This window comes from Leuciscus leuciscus (genome assembly GCF_965113295.1).
Source record: "Leuciscus leuciscus genome assembly, chromosome: 3".
Taxonomy (NCBI): Eukaryota; Metazoa; Chordata; class Actinopteri; order Cypriniformes; family Leuciscidae; genus Leuciscus; species Leuciscus leuciscus.
The window spans coordinates 35,973,987-35,997,385 of NC_138727.1; the positions used below are offsets into that span (position 1 = coordinate 35,973,987).

Sequence of the window (23,399 nt, forward strand, 5' to 3'; positions counted from 1 at the left end):
TTGCAAGACAAAGTTTAGTAATGACACCTAAAGCTACTCTTACTGTAGATCGTGATGTGAAAATCTAAAAAATTATAGACACTTTTGAACTTTAATATAACTTCCAGCAGAGATGTGCTTCTCTGTCACTCCCCATGTAAAAAGTCGTCTATTAGACGTTGAATAGACATAAATCTTCAACATCAAATTATGACTTTTCAACGTTGAAAACAGATCGATCTTCATCGTCTTGATGGAATATGTAAAACTCTTTACATTTATTTGATATAATAATGAACATGGTTTGGTAGTTTGTTTTACTCCGTTATTTTAGCATGTATAACAGACTTATCCTGTCTTAGATGATCAGTTAAAAACACGTAGTCAAACAGTCCGGCCGAAACTACTTAGTTGAAATCACGTCGTAAACCAGTCCAAGGCGGACCGACTTATTTTCAACCATATTTCAACGTAGAAAAACGGTAATTGTTTACTGGGTCTCATTCTCATGTAAATTCTTAATATGTAATGTGTAATGGCATTATTGGACAAGGACGGCACAATAATCCTTTGTTATAAAAGACAAATTGTACACATAAATACATAAAATTGGTCACACTTTATATTAGGTGTCTTTACTAATAATACTAACTAACTACTACTTAATAATTTGATAGAATGCACATTGTGTAGATACATGTTTTTATATTGTACTTATATATATAAAAAAGCTGTAATTAATATCCTAATCTCATGCTCATCCAACTTTCTCCAACAATCTCATCCAAATTTGCTTACGATTCATCCTAAATAGTATTCGAAATTATAATTAGTGTGTCCCAAATCACAGTACGGTGGCCGAGAGAGCTCAATGAGCTGCAACTGAAGAAAACACAAGCAAATAGAAAAACACCCGCAAATTAAGAAAACGTCTTCATCAGTTTTACAATACATGGGTGCTCCAAATACTCACAACACAACCGAATACAGAAACGTGCTGCAAATAGAACAGAACACAACGGAAATGTTTCCAGACGACTCCACTTCCAGTGACGAATGAACCCGGCTGGGACGTGCTTACTGCTCGTGAGCATCCCTATGCCCTACTCCCTTCGAAGGGCAGAGCCTGCAGCAGTCAGGAGGTACAAGTAAGAGCACTGCAAGTTGTTTACGTTCATTATTATTGTAATGCTATGTGCTTTTAGAATGATTTAATACCATCTCTCGTGACGCTGCTTGAATGCGTTCATGAGTTTTGAAGCGTGGGACATTATACTTTCAAATCTAGCTTGCTAGCCTTTACGGAATGGCCTACTCTAGCTTTAACTTGTGTTTAACTATCTACACACATTGCAATTATCTAATAGAGGTCAAGAAATTAAGAAATCTTAATTACATGTGCTAACAACAAATGCATTACAAATGTTATTTCCTTCTGCCCAGTCCTCAGTGATTCTGTCAGCATCCCATATCTTATATCTGCAGCTAGAAGATGTGTTTTTAATTATTACGCCACAACCTAAACCAATTAAACGTATTAGTTGAGCTCTCTGTTGCAGAGTTAATAGAAAGAGACAATATATTATATTCCACAGAATAATTACTCTGCATATCATGTCACCAGTTCCTTTTTGGCCCTTCAAAACAAATTAAAAGTTATCTGGTTTCACAGCAAATTCAGCAAAACTTTCTTTTCAAGCATTTTCCTATCACAAACATGCAGGAAGAAATATGTAAAGGTGGGTCAAATTCTTCTGGTCAATGAATATATTGAAACAAAATATCACAGTGGCTAATGGACTTAAATTAGACTGCTAAACTTTGACTTCGTTCAGAAACAAATGAGGCTCAATAAAAAAAAAATAAAAAAAATAAAAAAAAAGTTCCACAGCTTGGCTGTATTTAATTTAAGATAAAAAAGCAGAAATGGGTAAAATTTGCTAATTAATGAACATGCTGATTAAATCTGTTTAGTAGTTTGTCATATCTGTATCATCCAAACTATTGCAAGTACAAATCACATAAAAATCCATTATAAAAAACAAACAAACAAAAAAACAAAAACAACGCAAATGCAATAACACTGTGCATTATGGTTCTTTGATTTATAAAAAAATAAAAAAATAAATGTTTATAATCATTCACTTATGTTCCAGGAAAACTAATCCTAACTTCATTCAAACTTTAATCAATAAAGTTGACGTTTCTTCCCCGCGATTTCAACCGAGGTGTAATCTGTCCACGTATTCGTGATCAGAGATCAAGATGGGGAGGAGCCGAAGCCTGCTGCTGTTTTCATGTGAGTTTTAAAGGGGACTGACCCTTTAAAACTCATATGAAAACAGCAGCAGGCTTCGGCTCCTCCCCATCTTTAAGTCTGCGCTATTCAGTGTGTTTAATCTGTAGCAGAGCAGTGCCAACGTCAGCAGCAGAGGGCAAGGTGTGTGCATTTATTGATAGGTTATCATGTGTGATGGATTTTTTAATTAATCATAACTAACATTTGTTCCCTTTCGTGGTCACTCCGAGTTACGTCGGATGACGACGATTGGGGTTTCGCTTAGAAGCCTATCACCTTCGAGTATATAAAACGAGCCAATGGCAATGAAATGCCATGGGTCTGCGGAATTTGCATAGCGTAACTCCGCCCGCCGCAGGGGGTATATAAGGAAGTACGCTGGCAAAATGCAGATATGTTTTCGCTTCGGAGCCGAGAACTTCTCCACTCCTGCAAGCCAAATATTCTGAGTTATTCTTCTCATCCCTTCGAGACGAGCGAACTCTCCGGTGTTGGTGTGACGGCGATTTCAGCGAGTGCTCACTACCCTGCTGATCTGTTCAGTGATCTGACAGATAGTGTGTTTCTCCCTGTTCGCTTCAACATCCGCGGAGTTTTTCCTCTCACAAAAAGAGCATTGCACGCGGCACGTCTTTTTAAAGATGCCTCGCCCGTGCACTTCTGGTTGCGGTCGCGACATATTCTTTTCTGATGGGCACAATCGCTGCTTAGCGTGTTTGGGCGTTGCTCACGCTGAAGCAGCGTTTGTGGATGACTCATGTTCCCATTGTGGGAACATGACCATCTCCATGCTGCGGTCGAGACTCAATGAGCTCGTCAGAGCGAGAGTCCCCTCATCCACACCCCGATCTACGGTCTCCCCGAGAGGCTGTACTTCGGCTGGTGGCCAGGGTGACCTGAGGGTGACTGTGCGGGACATACCGCCGACACGTCCACGGTCCACACACCCCTCTTCAGCATCGGTACCCGCGAGTGTTCAAACTGAGACCGCTGGTCCCTCTACGGAGGCCCCGCGCGTTTCGTTTGGCGCTCCAGAAGAGGATACGATGTCGATCGCGGCATCACAAGGTGGGCGTGAGTCCTCGGGAAGTGAGGATTCGGCTGTGTTGCCACCTTCGGGCGTGTCAGCATTGCCCGAGTCTGATCCCGAGCTGACTGCCATGCTTTCCCGGGCAGCCGCGGCCATTGGGCTGGAGTGGTCCCCGCCACCCGATCCGGTGCGCTCGCGGCTGGATGATTGGTTTTTGGGAGCGGCCGCTGACACCCGTCGCCGCCCAACCCCAATACCGTTCTTCCCGGAAGTGCATGAGAAAGTCACGCGGTCCTGGAAGGCTCCCATGTCTTCCCGCGATCGTTCGTCGGCTTTCTCCGCCTTTCCTCCCCTCGATAGAGCTGATGCTTGTGGGTACACTGGGATTCCCACGGTTGAACGTTCTGTCGCGATGCAGCTGTGTCCGGCAAGCGCTTCATCACGTGGTGATCCTAAGCACCCGTCCAAAGCCTGTAGATTCTCGTCCACCATGGTGGCGAAATCTTACAGAGCGGCGGGACAGGCAGCTGCCTCTTTGCATGCCATGGCCATCTTACAGGTCTACCAGGCCAAGATGCTTCGTGACATGCACGAGGGTAGGACAGACCCAGGGCTCTCCGATGAGCTGCGCGCCGCCACCGACCTCGCTCTCCGGGCGACGAAGGTGACCGCGCGCTCCCTGGGTTTGGTGATGTCCACAGCTGTGGTCCAGGAGAGACATCTCTGGCTGAACCTGGCTGATATGCGTGAGCCCGAGCGGACTCGTCTGCTTGACGCTCCCATATCCCAGGCTGGCCTTTTCGGCGGTGCAGTCGAGGACTTTGCCCAACAGTTCTCGACTGCTCAGAAGCAGACTGAGGCGATTAAGCACATTCTGCCCCGACGCTCTGCTGCTCAGCCGTCGGCACAGAATCCTCAGCCTGCTCGCCGCCGAGGGCGCCCTCCCGCGGCTCCCGCCCCTCCCGCACGGCCCCAGCAGCAGCCTTCATCTGGGCCGCGTCGTGGAGGAAGCCGTAGGAAGGCGCCACAGCCCTCTCCAGCCCCGCAGCCCGCTAAACGCCAGGCTAAGCGGCGCTCCTGAGACGGGCAGCTCAGGTTTGGCACTCTTTTCTGTACAGGAGCTGGTAGCAGGGCCACTCCTTCCCCCGGTGGAGGGCCGGGGGAGAATCTTTTGTTCTCCACTCCCCGCTGCTCGTCCCACGACGAGCAGTACCCTAATGTGGTTAAAGACAGAATTGAGTCCCCCAATCCTGAGCCAACAGAGTCCGAGAGCCGCAGTGCGCGCCACCCTCGGGTCCCGCCACCGCCGCCCTCCTCTGTTCCAGAGGTGCGGGATGACAGCACGCGCCGCCCACGGGCCACGCTCCTCTCATCCCCCTCTGTCGCCAGACCCCTGCCAGAGCACGCCCCCGTGGGACGCGCGCCTTCCCCTGGCCTCCTCTGGCAGGACGCGGCTAATGACCGTGCCCCCACACAGGGCCGCTATGCCACCCTCGCCGGTGCCGGTCATTCCGCCTCGCTGCCCCACCGACGGTACGTCTGTGGTTCGTATGACCCCACTGGTGCACTTTCTGGAGGCCTGGCTAGAGCTTCCCAGACTGTCCCGCTGGGTCGCGAGAACCATCAGGCTCGGCTACGCGATTCAGTTCGCGCGATCTCCTCCCCGCTTCAGCCGAGTCCGCTTCACTATGGTCGGTGGCAATGCCCCTGTCATGAGAGCGGAGGTCGCTACCCTATTGGCGAAGGGTGCGATCGAGATTGTCCCTCCAGCCGAGATGAAGTCCGGCTTCTACAGCCCTTACTTCATTGTACCCAAGAAGTCCGGTGGGTTACGGCCAATCCTCGACCTGCGCGTCTTGAACCGCTCCCTTCACAGGCTGCTGTTCAAGATGCTAACGGCCAAACACATCCTCCAGTGTGTGCGGCCGCAGGATTGGTTTGCAGCGATCGACCTGAAGGACGCCTACTTCCATGTCTCCATTTTACCTCGACACAGACCGTTTCTACGGTTTGCTTTCGAGGGGCAGGCATACCAGTACGCGGTTCTCCCTTTCGGGCTAGCCCTGTCTCCTCGCGTCTTTACGAAGGTCGTCGAGGCAGCCCTTGTTCCCCTCCGGGAACACGGGGTTCGCATCCTGAACTATCTCGACGACTGGCTAATCCTAGCTCACTCTCGAGACCAGGTTTGCGAACACAGGGACCTAGTGCTCCGGCACTTAGTCCGTCTGGGCCTTCGGGTCAACTGGGAGAAGAGCAAACTCTGCCCCGTGCAGAGGATCTCTTTTCTCGGTATGGAGATCGACTCGGTCGTCATGTGCGCGCAGCTTACGAGCGAGCGCGCGCAGTCACTGCTGACTTGTCTTCGTCAGTTCGAGGGCAAGAGTGCGGTTCCACTGAAACTTTTTCAGAGGCTCCTGGGGCATATGGCATCCGCAGCCGCAGTAACGCCGCTGGGATTGCTTCATATGAGACCGCTTCAGCTTTGGCTTCGCGATCGAGTCCCGAGGTGGGCATGGCAACACGGCACGCTCCAAGTCCCAGTGACTCCAGCCTGCCGACAGACCTTCACCCCGTGGTCGAACCTCAGTTTTCTACGGGCCGGAGTGCCCTTAGAACGAGTTTCCCGGCATGTTGTTGTATCAACAGATGCCTCCAACACGGGCTGGGGCGCCATGTGCAATGGTCATGCTGCCGCGGGCTCCTGGACAGGACCCCAGCGCCTTTGGCATGTCAATTGCCTCGAGTTGCTGGCTGTACGTCTCGCCCTGCACCGCTTCCATGCGCTGCTCAGGGGTCAGCACGTACTAGTCCGATCAGACAATACCGCGACAGTAGCGTACATCAACCATCAAGGTGGTCTACGCTCCCGCCGTATGTCGCAACTCGCTCGCCACCTCCTCATATGGAGTCAGAAGCATCTGAGGTCGCTTCGAGCCATTTATATCCCGGGAGACTTGAACCAGGCGGCCGACGAGCTGTCTCGGCTTCGGCCTCTCGCTGGAGAATGGAGACTCCATCCCCAGTCGGTCCAGCTGATTTGGGATCAGTTCGGGGACGCACAGGTAGATCTGTTTGCCTCCCACGACTCGTCCCACTGCGACCTGTATTATTCCCTGACCGAGGGCACGCTCGGCACGGATGCACTGGCGCACAGCTGGCTGCGGGGCCTACGCAAGTATGCGTTTCCCCCAGTGAGCCTTCTTGCGCAGACCTTGCGCAAGATCAGGGAGGACGAGGAGCAGGTCATTTTGGTTGCCCCGTATTGGCACAACCGGACCTGGTTCTCCGAACTAGTACTCCTCGCGACAGCACCTCCCTGGCCAATTCCTCTGAGGAAGGACCTCCTTTCTCAGGGACGGGGCACCCTTTGGCACCCTCGTCCCGATCTCTGGAACCTCCATGTGTGGCTCCTGGACGGGACGAGGCAGGTTTGAGTACTCTACCACCTGCGGTGGTGGCTACCATCACTTCCGCTAGAGCATCGTCCACGAGACATCTCTATGCGTTGAAGTGGAACCTCTTCGTCAACTGGTGTTCTTCTAAACATCAAGAACCCACGAAATGCCCCATCAGTGTCGTGCTTTCCTTCCTGCAAGAAGGGTTGGAGCGAAGGCTGTCTCCCTCCACCCTGAAGGTGTATGTTGCCGCCATTGCCGCACATCACGAAGCAGTTGATGGTAAGTCTCTGGGGAAGCACGACCTGATCGTCAGGTTCCTGAGAGGAGCGAGAAGACTGAATCCTCCTCGTCCTCCCCTCGTACCCTCTTGGGACCTCTCAGTGGTTCTAACTGCCCTGCAGAGTGCTCCATTTGAGCCTTTGCAATCAGTGGAGCTTAAGTTCCTGTCTATGAAGACAGCGCTCCTGGTTGCATTGGCCTCCATCAAGAGGGTAGGGGACCTGCAGGCATTTTCGGTTGACGAAGCGTGCCTGGAATTCGGGCCGGCTAACTCTCACGTGATCCTGAGACCCCGGCTTGGATACGTGCCCAAGGTTCCTACCACACCCTTTCGAGACCAGGTAGTGAACCTGCAAGCGCTGCCCTTGGAGGAGGCAGACCCAGCCTTGGCACTGCTCTGTCCAGTACGCGCCCTTCGTGCTTACGTAGACAGAACGCGGTGTTTCAGGACCTCAGACCAGCTCTTTGTCTGTTATGGTGGGAAGCTGAAGGGAAAGGCTCTCTCAAAGCAAAGGCTATCTCACTGGATAGTGGATACCATTGCTTTGGCATACCAGCAGCAAGGTCGTCAATGCCCCCTTGGTGTGAAAGCCCACTCCACTCGTAGTGTGGCTTCCTCTTGGGCTCTAGCGCATGGCGCCTCGCTAACAGACATTTGTAGAGCTGCAGGCTGGGCGACACCCAACACATTCGCGAGATTCTATAATCTCCGAGTAGAGCCAGTTTCTTCTCATGTACTCGCTTCAACCAGCCGGTGCTAGATTCTGCTCAGGTGTCTTCGCTTGCTCGCCATTCCTCTCCACGGACGGGATACGTGCGACTTTCTTCTCAGGTGAGTCTGATAAGCTCTGAGTTCCTCCAGCACTGGTACGTCAACGCCTGACTTATGCCATTTTGCCATAACGCAGCTTTTGCGCTTGACTAGGTGCCTCCATGTGTATGGTCCCCCCTCTGGGCGACCCCCACATGTGTATTCCACTGTAAGTCTCTTCGTGAGCGTGTGTCTTTCCCTTGGCAAGCCACCTTGCCTCCCCTGGGGTTTAAATATTCCACCTGGGGCTGGACACCCCAGCGTTATTCCATATGCATCCCTCCGGGTCATATGTGTATTCTAAGTCCCCCCCATCAATGGCTGGGCATGATTGCATATCTCTCTCTCTGGAGATATGCTTCCCAGTGTTCCTTGGTATCCCTGTGTTAAGTAGGACTCCTTCGTTCGTGCTAGTCACACAACAGGGAGCTCAGACTTAAGCAGGGCACTGGAAGACAACCGAGGTGGCGTGATTAGACTGGAACCCCAATCGTCGTCATCCGACGTAACTCGGAGTGACCACGAAAGGGAACGTCTCGGTTACGGATGTAACCCTCGTTCCCTGAGTGGGAACGGAGACGTTACGTCTTCCTGCCACTTCCGCTGTACCGCTGAAAAACGCCTGGGTCCAGTCTCGACTCCTCAGCGAAGACATATCTGCATTCTGCTAGCGTACTTCCTTATATACCCCCTGCGGCGGGCGGAGTTACGCTATGCAAATTCCGCAGACCCATGGCATTTCATTGCCATTGGCTCGTTTTATATACTCGAAGGTGATAGGCTTCTAAGCGAAACCCCAATCGTCGTCATCCGACGTAACGTCTCCGTTCCCACTCAGGGAACGAGGGTTACATCCGTAACCGAGACGTTTTTCTTGCAGGAACAACATTCACATGCTTTTAAATGTATGTTCCCCTTTGACGAAAACTTTTACTTTGCTTGTGTGAGTGTAAAAATAACAAATATGGGAAATGAAACTAGACAGATGTCTAAACTATATGAGGCATTCATATAATCTTACAGTTCAAACTACAATCCGGCCTCTAGCTCATAAATGCCAGAGGAGAACTGGCCCCCGACTGAGCCTGGGTTCTCCCAAGTTTTTTTTTTTCTCCATTAGGTCACCTGATGGAGTTTTAGGACACCATTAGGTCACTTGTACCCCTTTTCCACCAAGGCAGAGCTGGTGCTGGTTCGGAGCCAGAGCCTAGTTTCAAATCGGTTCTTTGTTTTTCCACCGCCAAAGCACCAGCTCCGAACCAGAAAAACTGGTTCTTAAGTAGCACCAAATCATTGCAGGGTCTAGAACGGAGCCAAGAAAGAACCGCTTGCGTCAGAGGCTGGGGGCGGGATTACCGTGGCCAACAAGACTGAAGAGAAACTTGTGACCGCCATTTTTAAATAGCAGCTCGATTATAATATCCGTCTATGTAAGTTACGGCGAGCTGCACGAACGCGTTGGATTCGCCGTGTTTGGATGCCGATTTATTTTCGCAAACCCATGAGCATCCATAGTAACGCAACTTCTATTATTGTTGATGCCTTGTTCGAGATGCATCGGAGCAGCGTGGACCGATCAGAGCTGCGGGAGTGTTTGGAGATCATACGACTCCTTGTGCTTTTTGATCGCTTTCGCAGTGATTTGATTTCATGTGCTGATCGTTCTGCGAGAAGCCGATGCATCTCGAACAAGTCTGGTGTGTTTGTGTTTGGCGCTGCCGGACTAGCGTTGCTGGGCAACATGATACGTATGCAGTGACGTAAGATATAGCTCTGTTGTGGCTCTCTGGCCGGTGGAAACGCAAACCGGTTCTTAGTCAAGTCAAGTCAAGTCAAGTTTATTTGTATAGCGCTTTTCACAATACAGATTGTATCAAAGCAGCTTCACAGTATTAAATTAAAATAATACAACAAAGTTTGTTTCAAGAGGAATTTATTGATTGATAAAATTAAATTAAATATCCCCAAAATATCCCCAACTGAGCAAGCCAAAGGCAACAGTGGCAAGGAACCGAAAAACTTCATCAAGTGACCTAATGGTGTCCTAAAACTCCATCAGGTGACCTAATGGAGAAAAAAAAACCTTGGGAGAACCCAGGCTCAGTCGGGGGCCAGTTCTCCTCTGGCATTTATGAGCTAGAGGCCGGATTGTAGTTTGAACTGTAGGATTATATGAATGCCTGGCTGAAGAGATGCGACTTTAATCTAGTTTTAAACTGGGAGAGCGAGTCTGAGCAACGAACAGTATCAGGAAGACTATTCCAGAGTTTTGGAGCCAAATGTGAGAATGCTCTCCCTCCTTTGGTGGTTCTGGATATCGTAGGTACAGTATGACCAAAAGCCTTGAATTTAGTGATCTTAAAGAGCGCGATGGATTATAGGGCGATAGAAGATCCGTTAAATAGACTGGAGCTAAGCCGTTTAGGGCTTTATAAGTCAGTAGCAATACCTTGTAATTAATACGGAACTTTATAGGTAACCAATGCAGTGATGATAAAATCGGTGTTATATGATCATATTTTCTTGATCTAGTAAGAACTCTAGCGGCGGCATTTTGGACTAATTGTAGCTTGTTTATTGAGGATGCAGGACAACCAGCTAGTAAAGCATTACAGTAATCCAGTCTCGAGGTCATGAATGCATGAACTAACTTTTCTGCATCAGAAACTGATAGCATATTATGTAGCTTAGCAATGTTTCTAAGGTGGAAAAATGCTGTTTTTGTAACATATGAAATATGATTTTCAAAAGACAGGTTGCAATCGAGTATGACACCCAGGTCTTTTACTGTAGAAGATAAAGTAACAGGACATCCTATGATGTTAAAGTTGTATTGTGCGAGGTTTTGTGGGCGGTTTTTTGAACCGATAAGTATTACCTCTGTCTTGTCTGGATTTAATAAAAGAAAATTACGGGTCATCCAATCTTTTATATCTTTAACACACTCTGTCAATTTGGAAAATTTTGCGTTTTCATCCGGCCTTGATGAAATATATATTTGAGTGTCATCAGCATAACAATGGAAACTAATTCCATGTTTCCTTATAATATTTCCAAGTGGCATCATATATATTGAAAATAACAGAGGGCCTAATACAGATCCCTGCGGCACTCCATAGTTTACTGGAGTTATGATCGATTTTTCTCCATTTAAATAGACAAAATGGTAGCGGTCAGATAGGTATGATTTGAACCAGCTTAGTGCTTGTCCTTGAACACCAGTATAATTTTGTAGTCGATCTAAGAGTAATGTATGATCTATAGTATCGAACGCAGCACTAAGATCAAGTAAAACTAGTATTGAGATACAGCCTTGGTCAGAAGCTAAAAGTAAATCATTTGTGATTTTAACGAGCGCAGTTTCAGTGCTATGATGCGGTCTGAATCCAGACTGAAACTTTTCATAGATCTCATTTTGTTGCAAGAAAGAGCCCAGTTGAGCGGACACCACTTTTTCTAATATTTTAGACATAAATGGAAGATTTGAAATGGGTCTATAATTTGCTAGATTATTATGATCTAATTGTGGTTTCTTAATGAGAGGTTTTATAACTGCCAGTTTAAATGTTCTTGGAACATGACCTACAGATAAAGACGAGTTAATAATATTGAGGAGAGGATCTTCCACTACAGGTAACACTTCTTTCAGTAGTTTAGTTGGTATAGGATCTAATAAACATGTTGTTGTTTTAGATGAAGTGATAAGTTTATTTAACTCTTTTTGTTCTATAGTTGCAAAGCACTGTAATTGTTCTTTCGGGGTGATAATTGAAGCTGAATTATAAGGCGCGATTGAAGATTGAACGTTTACAATTGTGGTTCTGATGCTTTCTATTTTCTCAGTGAAGAAGTTCATGAAATCATTACTACTGAACTGTAACGGGATATTTTGTTCGGGTGACGTCTGTTTATTTGTTAGTCTAGCCACGGTGTTAAATAAAAACCTTGGATTGTTTTGGTTGTTTTCTATTAGTTTGCGGAGGTGCTCAGCCCTGGCCGCTTTTAGGGCCTTTTTATAACGTGACATACTGTCTTTCCACGCGATTCTAAAGACCTCTAAATTAGTTTGTTTCCATTTACGCTCTAAAATACGCGTTTCTCTCTTTAAAACATGCGTAGTATTGTTATACCATGGTGCTTTATTTTTCTCTCTGACCTTTTTTAATTTAATAGGTGCAACCACATCCAATGTTCTAGAGAGAATGGTGCTCATAGTGCTAGTTAGTTCTTCTAGTTCATCTGTTTGTTTGGGTTCAGGCAGCAGCTGAGACAGATTAGATAAGCAATTTGAGAAATTATCTATGGTGGATGGGAGGATTGTTCTGCCTGGTTGATAACGCGAGGCCGCATGACATATTACAGCAGTACATAATATGCAAGTTACCATGTAGTGATCAGTGACTTCATCACTTTGTGGAATGATATCTATATCGGTTGGATCGGTTCCATGTGATATAATTAAATCGAGTGTATGATTAAGACGATGTGTTGGTCCGGTGACGTTTTGCTTGACCCCAAATGAATTTAATAAATCTGTAAACGCAGCTCCTAACGCATCATTTGGATTATCTACGTGTATGTTAAAATCTCCAACAATTAGTGCTTTATCGACATTGACTAATAGGTCTGAGAGAAAATCTGCAAACTCTTTTAGGAAATCAGCGTAAGGCCCTGGCGGTCTATATATGGTAGCCAAGGCTAGAGATAATAGGGATGTTTTTCTAACATCTAAGAGCGTAACATTTAGTACAAGTACTTCAAATGAAATAAACTTATAACCCGTTTTCTGGGTAACATTTAGAATATCTTTATAAATGGTTGCAACACCACCGCCACGACCAATCAGACGGGGCTCATGCTTATAACAGTATCCAGGAGGAGTAGACTCATTAATACCGAAATAATCATTTGGTTTAAGCCAGGTTTCAGTAAGGCAAAGTATATCGAAGCTATTATCTGTGACTATTTCATTTACAATAACTGCCTTAGGTGTGAGTGATCTAATGTTTAGAAGACCTAGCTTTAGAAATACTTTTTGTTTACTAATAGCAACATTTTCTGTTTTAATAACAATTAGATTTTTCCTAGATCCTGCATTAGATTTATTATTTGATCTCACTAAACGAGGAATAGACACGGTTTCTATGCAATGTTCTACACTAGTATTTATATCAGTTGAATTGGTGCAGCAGAGACTATGATTTGGACTTTTGGTTACTAGTCAAAGGGTATTTAACATTTTGGAGATGTTATCTGACAGAAGATCCGCTCCGAATCTGCTTGGGTGTAAGCCATCAGCACGGAAAAGCCTAGGACGCTCCCAAAACAGATTCCAATTATTTACAAAGAGCAGTTTCTGCTCATTGCACCATGACATTAACCATTCATTTAGCGCAAATAATCTGCTGAACTTTTCATGCCCTAGTCGGTACGTGGGAAGCGGTCCTGACACAATGATCGTTGTTTCAGGCGATGTACTGCGTACCGTATCGATTAGATTCCTGAAGTCTTTCTTCAGAATCTCCGTCTGGCGCAGCCTGATGTCGTTCACTCCCGCGTGCAGGACGACAGTTCCGACGCGCTTGTCACCGTTCAGGATCTCGGGAACGCGAGCAGCGATTTCAGAAACACGAGCACCAGGAAAGCAGTGACTTTGCACCTTACTTTTACCTAACGTAGCGTGTACATGCCGAACGATGGAATCGCCGATGATCACAGCATCGCGTTCTGTTTCGCGTAGAGGGGAGAAGCGGTTTTGTGTCGATAACTCGAAAACCGGGAGGGTCGGAGAAAGTCTTGGTCTAAACCTGACTCGCGTCTTCCGCTGCGGAACCACCCAGGCTTCATGGTGGCGTGTTGGAGCCGGAGTGAACGAGACCATGGCTGATTTCGACCGATGCTGAGGAACGCACGGAGTAGACGCGGTCGGAGTCAGCGGGCTAGTAACGTTAAACACTGATTTGTGTGCATCGGCGCGTGATGTTTCAAGAGCCAAACACCGGTCTCTCAGCTCGGCCTGTCTCAATAAAAGGTTGTGGATCTGTTTCTCAACAGCTTCCAGCTCAGACTGCAGTGCGTGAAGCTCAAATGTGTCCTCACCTGCACCAAGCGGTAGACTACTTTCATCTGATATATTCGCCATTTTAACAGATGGACAGTGAGTTAGCAACAAAGCTACCAGTGATGCTATCAATATTAATACTAATTTATATTATAAGTTTGTTTGTAAGTGAGTGTGGAGAAGACGCGTTCAGCCGTGATCCATGGACGTAACCTTTAAGAGTATGCAGCGTTGGATCACTAATAGGCTTGAGACGCGTCTGCTCAACAGTCCGCGTTGTAACTATGAGGTTTTTTAGTGGTAGGGGTGTAGAGTAGACGCACGATAGGCGAAAAAAAAATGTTTGTTTATAAGTGAGTGTGGAGAAGACGCGTTCAGCCGTGATCCACGGACATAACCTTTAAGAGTATGCAGCGTTGGATCACTAATAGGCTTGAGACGCGTCTGCTCAACAGTCCGCGTTGTAACAATGAGGTTTGAGCAGTAACATTAGTGCTTCTCAGTGAGGAAAAGTAGAAAATGTTCGTTGTAAGCGAGTTTAAAGAGAAAAATCAAGAATTATAAATCAAATCGATAGAGCTCCAAAAACAACAACGCATTCAGACGCAACGCATGATAATAACAGGACAAGACATTACTCACCGTGTTTGTTGAGTGTTTCTTACTCACCTGAGCTTTTCTGAACTCAAAGGCGCGAGCGCGCGAGAGAAAATAAATAAATAAAAATAGCTGAGCGCACACGGGTGGCGCGTTTACAGGCTAGCGAATTACTAGCGTGTTGTGCTAGTAGTAACGTAAGCTAGCGATGTCAGGGTTGGGTAAGCTGTATTTAGTAGTAATATAAACAACTAGAAATTGTAGTAAATGATGGTTCAAAACAAGGAAATACGAGGCTAAGACGGAGCTTACAGCACCGAAGCAGACACACTCACAGCAGGCAGCGAGAAAAATCAAGAATTATAAATCAAATCGATAGAGCTCCAAAAACAACAACGTATTCAGACGCGACGCATGATAATAACAGGACAAGACATTACTCACCGTGTTTGTTGAGTGTTTCTTACTCACCTGAGCTTTTATGAACTCAAAGGCGCGAGCGCGCGAGAGAAAATAAATAAATAAAAATAGCTGAGCGCACACGGGTGGCGCGTTTACAGGCTAGCGAATTACTAGCGTGCTGTGCTAGTAGTAACGGAAGCTAGCGATGTTGGGTAAGCTGTATTTAGTAGTAGTATAAACAACTAGTAATTGTAGTAGATGATGGTTCAAAACAAGGAAAATACGAGGCTAAGACGGAGCTTACAGCACAGAGCAAACACACTCACAGCAGGCAGCGAGGCAGACAGGAGCAATCGATAACCTCGTCAGTCGAACCAACTCCGAACTGGCAATAGCTCTAGCTCTGAACCAGCACCCGGTTCTTGTTGGTGGAAAAGGGGTATTGATGGAGTTTTTCGGTTCCTTGCCACTGTTGCCTTTGGCTTGCTCAGTTGGGGATATTTTGGGGATATTTAATTTAATTTTATCAATCAATAAATTCCTCTTGAAACAAACTTTGTTGTATTATTTTAATTTAACACTGTGCTTTGATACAATCTGTATTGTGAAAAGCGCTATACAAATACTTGACTTGACTTAAACTTGAAACCTTGTGGTTACCTAGTAACAAGAGGACTTGTCTATGAAGAACCAAACAAATTGTATAGAAATTATGTATTTCTGTTTGCTGGTGGGATTCTCAATGGAATTTGTCTGAGATCCTCCGACCTTGCTTCTTCTTGGGAGATTCTCTGGAGAACTGCTCTGAGATCCCCCGGCCGTGATTAAAGCATTTAAAGGACATTTGCTGAAGTCTGTTTGTCGATTATTGCTGCGCAGCAAGGAATTTAGTAAGGGGAACAAGAAAGGAACTTGAGGCCAGTTGTCAACTGTAGACGCAAGAGCTAGAGTATAAGGGTGCTTTCACATCTGTAGTTCCGTTCATTTGGTCCGGACCAAGGGCGAAAATTATACATTGTAGCATTTTGGTTCCTTTTCACACCACACTGATCGCTCTGGTCCGAATCAGTTTATGAGTTGATAAAACAAACCAAAATGCAGTCATGTGACAACATCCACATCACTCGTTGGCCAGATGTGTCTTGAACGCATGTCCATAGCTATCAACATTGAACATTGAAAATAAGGGAGATTTCCCGGAATCCATCCCCAAAATAAGGGATTTTTTTTTACACGATTCTTACCCACAAACTTTAAAAAAAAGCACTAATCATTAACAGTCTATAAAGAGTTTATAACTACACAATATATATTTAAGAATTACAGACCAATGGATATGTTTAAAGTGCTTTATTTATGAACAAAATAAACATTACTTACACATTTTCATTTGCTACAACGTGTTTTAACTTAATGTTGGGAGACAGAGTGAGAAAGAACTCAAAGAATTGGTGGTTAATTATGTGATTTTGGCCGTCGGCGTCCTGATCCATCATCGCACATCGCACTCATCTACTCTTCTCTCCTTGAAGTTCACTTCCCGCTACTTCTTCCCTCTTCCTCCCGCTCGCGCCGCTACGACTGTCTTCTTCTTCTTTGATGGTAGCCTAAGCTACTGTCTGTATACTGCCACCTGCTTAACTGGAGGTCTAGCAACCCAAGTGCAAGCCACTTCACAGACACAGATAGTTGCGTGTTCTGAGTTAACACAATCAGTGTGTAAAAATACGGGATATTTTACGGGAAAATACTAAAACGGGAAAACAGCGGGAAAAGAGCTAAAATACGTGAGAAACCCGGAAAAAAACGGGAGGGTTGACAGCTATGCGCATTTCCATAACTGCACTTCGATTGGTCAGAATTAACCCACAGGAAAATTCCAACAGAACTCCCGGAAGTAAACAAAGAGGTGGAAAATCCAGCAGACAACACGCCACTGTTTACTATGGAGAGACGACTGCGTGGGCTGATTGTATCCCTGGTCATATTTTATTATATAGTTTGTCTACACCACTTAAAAAAAACAATAATATTTGATAATGAAGCGAGGATGCGGCTCGAAAATAATGTGTTAATGCGCTGCACGCGGCGAAGGCGCATCGCAAGTCACTTCAAGGAGGAGGCATGCATTAATGTTGCTAAACACTAAACATGCTCATCGTCCAAAAAAATTACCAAAGTTCCATCAGGTAATGTTGTGCCCTTTCTCTCTTTAAAATTGTTTTTGACAGTTGGGACCTAATATGGTCATCAGACCAAATTTCTATCAGGCTCCGCACCTCCTCACAACTCCAAGTTTGTCCGCGAGCTGCCATGCTTAAAGTGCAAACTGTCAACAAACATTTCTCCTCATCCCATAATGCACAGCCAAGCTGACTACGGCAACTGGAGACCACCTCTTCGAGGAGGTCTCGGTACGCTTGTTTGGTCCGCTTTTGGTGCGCACCTGAGTGCGTTTGCCGCATTCACACCTACCCAAACGAACCGCACCAATGGGTAAAACAAACTCTAGTGCGATTCAACCGAACTAAATGAGGCAGGTGTGAAAGCACCCTAAAGATTATTGGGTGTCGATTGTAGATGCCCCAGATTATTAAGTGTCGATTGTAGAGGCTTGGGTGTCGACTGGAGACGCCCCAGGTAATTTTTTTTTTTTTTAAAGGTAAAAAGGTTTGCTAAAAATGTGTTATAATAGTAATTTTATAATAAATCCAAAAGCAAAATGCGTGAAAAGACTTATAAAAGGAAAATGAGCTAATAAATGGTCCTCTGCTGCCATCTATTGGTTATATTGACAATTTCATGTCATATTCCTCATTCAAAAGTGTTTGTTTTCCACCAGGTGACAGAAATCATCCACTAAAGCATGGCACATTTTCCATGTTATCTCTATGAACGAAAATGAGAAATGTAGATCTTGTAAAGTTAATATTTTACTGCACAACTGCGGAGTTAAAAAATAATAAAATACACATTACATGTGATTAAAATGTTTTACACCACTGATGAGTTTGCATCTCTGTATTTAATCTGCTCAGACAGAGAAACATCACGTGAGTTGACTCCGCAGTGACATAAAATTATTATCTTTATGTAAAGGCATTTGTGGTTTTGATGTCACTTGAGTTATAAATTGGCAAATTCATAGTTTCAAATTGATAAAAAAAGAGAAAAGAAAATGGATAAGACAGATTACACATATTTCCAGCCTAGAAAATAACAGTAATATAAGGTTTTTCTATATTCTTAAAGGGCTAGTTCACCCAAAATGTTTAATTCTTTCAGTAATTACTCACCCTCATGTTGTTCCAACCTCGTAAGACTTTAAAACAAAAAATAAAAACAAAAATAATGACTTTACTCAACTATTCATTTTCTTCTGTGTGGGTCTCTGACTTGAGTTCACGAGAGCCACGACGCATACGCGAGAACTGAGAAGATGACGCTCACGATCATTTGATGGGAAAGTGTGAAAGGTAAGCCATTCATTTTGCGGCATTGGTAAGGCACTTTTACGTTTTCTCGTTGGTTTCTCACGATTCGAACATCCAGGAAATGCACACTTTAGAACCATTTTAAACACTACATCGAGACCCATCTTTCAAGGCGCTCACGTTAACTCATGTCAGAGGCCCACACAGAAGAAAATGAATAGTTGAATAAAGTTTTTGTTTGTTTTTTGCGCACAAAAAGTGTTCTCGTCGCTTGTTAAACTTAAGGTTTGGGCACTGTAGTCACTTGGACTATTTAAACTGTCTTTACTAACTTTTCTGGGCCGGCAGATGAAATTACATAGCAGCCTATGAGCCACCATAGTGAGCCAGCTCTCAGATTTCATCAAAAATATCTTAATTTGTGTTCCGAAGATGAACGAAAGTCTTACGGGGTTGGAACAACATGAGGTTGAGTAATTACTGACTTTAATGAATATGAATGAATACTAGCTGGTTAGTTAAAATGATTTGATCAACATTCAGGGATTGACTTAGCTAGTGTAGAACCTCATATTTGGGACCTGAGCTCCCCTAATATCAGAATCTTAAAATCGCCCCTGCAACAACTTCACCCGGAATGTGATTTCAACCAAGGAGATCCCACAGCAACAATCTGCACCCCAGACACTCTATAGCTAAGGTCCTGCTTGTAAGACAACATCTTGAAATGTATTGTTTAAATCACTTAGTTAAGGCTAATAATCCTTAATGGCTAGTGCTCATTTCAAGATGCAGGTTTGAGTCCAGCTTGCAAAATGGCCTTGTTTAGTAATTCCTAAGCTCCTTTCCTTTCTCGACTGCCCTCTGTCAAAAATAAATGCAGTAAAGATAAAATGTTTATATAATAATTTCCCTTGACAGAAAAGGGAATCAATGTTTCCTTCCAAATTATGCGCTGCAGAGCTTTTATATAAATGACATGGAATGTAGAATTATATATTTATCACAGTTATCAAGAGAAGATAACTGTGACGGCAGAGGTAATGGTGTAAACATATACAGAGTCTGGCAGGAATATGTAAGTGCAAACTTCAAAGGATAAAATCAAGTCAATGTAGAAACAAGTTAAGATGTCATCCCAGATGTCGATTTTCAGCCGATTTCAGTTGTAAGCTGCATTAACATTAACAAGCTGACTTTAGGAATTTTTCTTATTTCGTGAAGAAGGTCCTCGCAAAGAAATCATCATTTTAGGGGGTCCTTCCGTTTCATATTTTGAACAAAGAATTGTTTAATGAAAAATTCTATCATTAGAATCAAAGTACTGGGCAAATTAAAGAGGCATCTTGCGGACTACTTGCATTTAGAGAAGATGAATCAACACATCTCTGAAAGCATTTTTAGATCCCTCCACTGGGTTTCCAAGGGTTTTAACTGCTAAACCAAGACTGAACAGGACAGGAGAATGTACTAAAGAGAAAGTTAGGATACACGGTGTGTTGTTGGAAGAAGATGGAACACTTGGTCTGCAAATGTGATAAATGATATAGATCCCAAAGTATTTATATATACTTTAAAAGGAGCTCCAGACAGACAACAAAAGACTATGATGATAAAGAACCTCAATCTTCTCATCCTCTTTTAGCCCTGTGGACTTCAAAAGCTTGTCTGTCATGCATCTTGATCCCATCTACACTGACCCTACAGAAGGGGTTAACCAGCCCACTGCTGTAGAAGCACTATGTCTATTCTGAGATCTTTGAAAACAGCTCCTGGATCCCAGTGAACAAAACATGAAGGTTTTATAAATACCTGCGAGCCCACCTGAAGAGCAGACTAGGATATAAAACTCTGTTTTAAAGAGTTTCAGGTCTTGCTCTGTTTAAACTGTTTTTGCTTTTAAAATAGTTCACTCTAGTATATTATGGGTAGTTTTATTATGATGTTAGCATACATTTGTGATCTGGACTCATACTAAGGCCAATGGGAGGTTGATATGGGAGCTTCAGGCATACACTACCATTCAAAAGTTTGGGGTCGGAAAGATTTTTTTTATTGTATGCGTTTCTCATACTCATAAAGGCTGCATTTATTTAATAAAAATACAGTATAAACTGTAATATTGCGAAATATTATTATACATTTATATTTTAATATTTCAAAATACTGTAATACTCTCCTGTGATGGCAAAGCTGAATTTTCAACATCGTTACTCCAGTATTCAGTATCACATGTTCCATCAGAAATCATTCTAATATGCTGATTTCCTGCTCAAGTAACATTTCTTTTTATTATCAATGTTTGAAACTTTTCACACTTTGATTAGTGAGACTAGTGAGTTCTAGTGAGACTAGTGAGAATGACTAGTTTAGGACTAGTGAGACTAAGACTAGTAGGTTCGTGAGAATGTGACCAGCAATGTGAATGAATTAGTATAAGCATACCTATAATAATAATCAAATGTCTAAATTAAGATAACATCTCCTCAACTGTGATCAGCATATAATTACAATCAGTCTACTTTTGAGACCTTCTTTTAATTGGTGTCAGATCAAATTAATAACACAGCCAATCTAAAGTAAATTAAAGCTTTTAAGACAGTCTCTTCAGAAGCAGAGGAAAAGATATACATGTATGCAGGGAATCATTGCCCATTGTACTAAATTCAGTGGTAACACTTCAGTTGAGGGTCCAGTTCTCACTATAAACTAGTTGCTTATTAGCATGCATGTTACTAGCGTATTGGATGTTTATAAGTACTTATAAAGCACATATTAATGCCTTATTCTGCATGACCATATTCTACATTCTTCAATCTTACCCAATACCTAAACTTAACAACTACCTTACTAGCTATTAATAAGCAGTGAATTAGGAGTTTATTTAGGCAAAAGTCATAGTTTATGTTAGGTAATAGTGAGAACTGGACTCTAAACTAAAGCCTGACAGATTCAGCTGTTGGATCACTGGGTGGATATATTAAGCTTAAACTGGTTAAGTTGGTGAAGTGTGCTGTTCACTCACCACTCAAAGTCATGTGCTCTGCAGATGCAGGGTTCTGCAGAAAGGATCCTGGAGTTGTCCCATCCCACCATGCAGTAGTTTCCAGGACGACGCTTCATGTAGATCTGCTTTTGGCCCATTATGCATGGCTCACCCTAAGAAAATATTAAAGTCAGCTACAATTCATTGCCCCCTCCCCTCCCTTCCCTTAAAAAAAAAAAAAAAAATCACCTGGTTATGCAGGTGCCAGGTTTGGTAGTCTCCCTCTGTGCACCTTCTGGTAAATATGGACTTGTAGTCAATTTTGATAAGCTGCCATTCAGACCGGTGGCTGAAGTGTCCAAAAAACCTGCCAATAGACAAAGAAAGGATTAACTCTCAAACTACTCACTCATTTTCAAGTGAACCAGGAGACCTTCATTAGCTGGTTCAGGCGTGTAATGTATGCATTGGAATTAAACTTTGCAAAAAGGTACATCTCCAGAGGCCGGGCAATCCTGGGTTACTTCATTAGCTATGTATAAAATTGCTCCCTGTATTCTATAAAGTGCACGGTATAGGTTTAATAGTATTATCTGAATTCAGAGTGAACAATTTAATGGCCCATATCGTTCACTCTTGTAGAAATGCACTCTGATATATAATATACTGTCCTGACTAACTTGGATAATGCAATAAATAAATAAATAAATAAATGAATATGCAATTGTTCATATTTGTTTATTCTTATTGACAGTTCTTTAATTCTCTTATTTTTAATCATGACATTTTAAGCATGGCAAACAAACAGAACAAAGATTTACAATGTTAATATAGATAGTTACAAAGTAAAGTTATGGCGAAGACAATAATGAGACAGCCAGACACAGTATATTCATAAATAGAAGAAATACATATACCAGACCTTTGCCTAACGACATAAAACATGGGCTCTATAACTACTGTAACTGGCCAAGGTCCGCCCACTAAAACTGTTTTGTTTTTTAGTCTGTAGTCGTGACTGAGGCTGAGACTAGGTAGCACCAACAGCTCTGTAGATCTTTATGCAGGATTCCAGTGTTAGCTATAGATTATATTTAACAATAAACCTGATCATTTCCATTCTATCCTATCCAAAACTGCAAGGATTCTTTAATGTGTTTTTAAAGTAATAATTAAAAAGTACAAAATGACCCTGTTAAACTAGATACAGTACCATCACTGAGACATAATGAGAAATGCTGTTGGTTCACTGAGACTAACAACATTAGCTTAGGAGGAGTCTGATTAATTAACCTTTTCTCATGAGTGTATCTCTTGAACGAGCAGAGCTCAGAGGAATCTATTCGAAAAATAGGACATAATGAGGATGCACAGCCTGTGTGAGATGGCGATCAAACACAAACCTCTATATACTTACGTCATGATGTGATTTTCTGCACCTGCCTCCACCAAAACACCATCCACGAACAGCGGCATGGCTGAGAAACTGTGTCGAGTCCACTGACGACCTTCATCGAAGCTGATCCTGCAGCAGACATCGAGATGTTCAAATGTCAGTGGATGACAAAACTTCAAATAGAAGAACAAATGTCATGAGGGTTTCGAATAGTGTTAAGTTTGTCAGATATGTTTTAATTTAGCATTACTGTGTCAAATGTCCAATTTACTCTATTTAGTCAACCTATCCTGTTTCTGTTTAAATGTTTTTTTCAAAAGTGTTTTGTTTTAAAAGATTTTTTAAAAGTCTAGAAATTATGGATGTGCCCAAAGCCAAATACTTTATTTGGAAATGCACAGATAATGGCTTATACAAAAAAAAAAAATTCTGCAAAAAAAAAAAAAAAACCGGCTATATAACAGATGAGCCAGGGGATAGCACAATATTATACATAATTATACATATTATATGCTAGATGGATGCCTTTAACCGTTGCACTCGCATATTTTGCAGCCTCTCTTTCTCTCTCGCATGACGGCTTTCTAAAAATGCGGCTCTCAAAAGTAGTTCAACTTTTTTAAAAACGTGTCTCTGGATCTTGCACTTTTTTCTTCTTCTGGTGTTAAACTTTTTTTTTTCACAGAACACATTTTTGCTATTAAAGGACAAGTTCGGTATTTTACAC

The 23,399-nt window shown here is 43.7% G+C and overlaps 3 protein-coding genes across 3 annotated transcripts in view; 1 reads left to right on the forward strand and 2 right to left on the reverse strand.

Annotated features, from left to right (window-relative positions):
* Positions 1–8,645, forward strand: part of LOC309494143 (uncharacterized protein) — a 130,105-nt gene extending 121,460 nt beyond the window's left edge. The window contains exon 2 of the mRNA XM_082163374.1: positions 7,419–8,645. Coding sequence (XP_082019500.1) covers positions 7,419–7,746 — 328 coding nt within the window. The 3' untranslated portion in view covers positions 7,747–8,645. The remainder of the gene's footprint in view (positions 1–7,418) is intronic.
* Positions 1–23,399, reverse strand: part of sorcs3a (sortilin related VPS10 domain containing receptor 3a) — a 153,161-nt gene that overhangs the window by 46,815 nt on the left and 82,947 nt on the right. Inside the window, exons 12-14 of the mRNA XM_082163362.1 lie at positions 22,694–22,801; positions 21,526–21,643; positions 21,316–21,449 (exon numbers count right to left, since the gene is read on the reverse strand). Of these exons, the coding sequence (XP_082019488.1) occupies positions 21,316–21,449; positions 21,526–21,643; positions 22,694–22,801 (360 nt within the window). The remainder of the gene's footprint in view (positions 1–21,315; positions 21,450–21,525; positions 21,644–22,693; positions 22,802–23,399) is intronic.
* Positions 10,153–23,399, reverse strand: part of LOC309494152 (uncharacterized protein) — a 336,845-nt gene continuing 323,598 nt past the window's right edge. Inside the window, exon 2 of the mRNA XM_082163389.1 lies at positions 10,153–15,217. Coding sequence (XP_082019515.1) covers positions 13,018–13,938 — 921 coding nt within the window. The 5' untranslated portion in view covers positions 13,939–15,217 and the 3' untranslated portion in view covers positions 10,153–13,017. The remainder of the gene's footprint in view (positions 15,218–23,399) is intronic.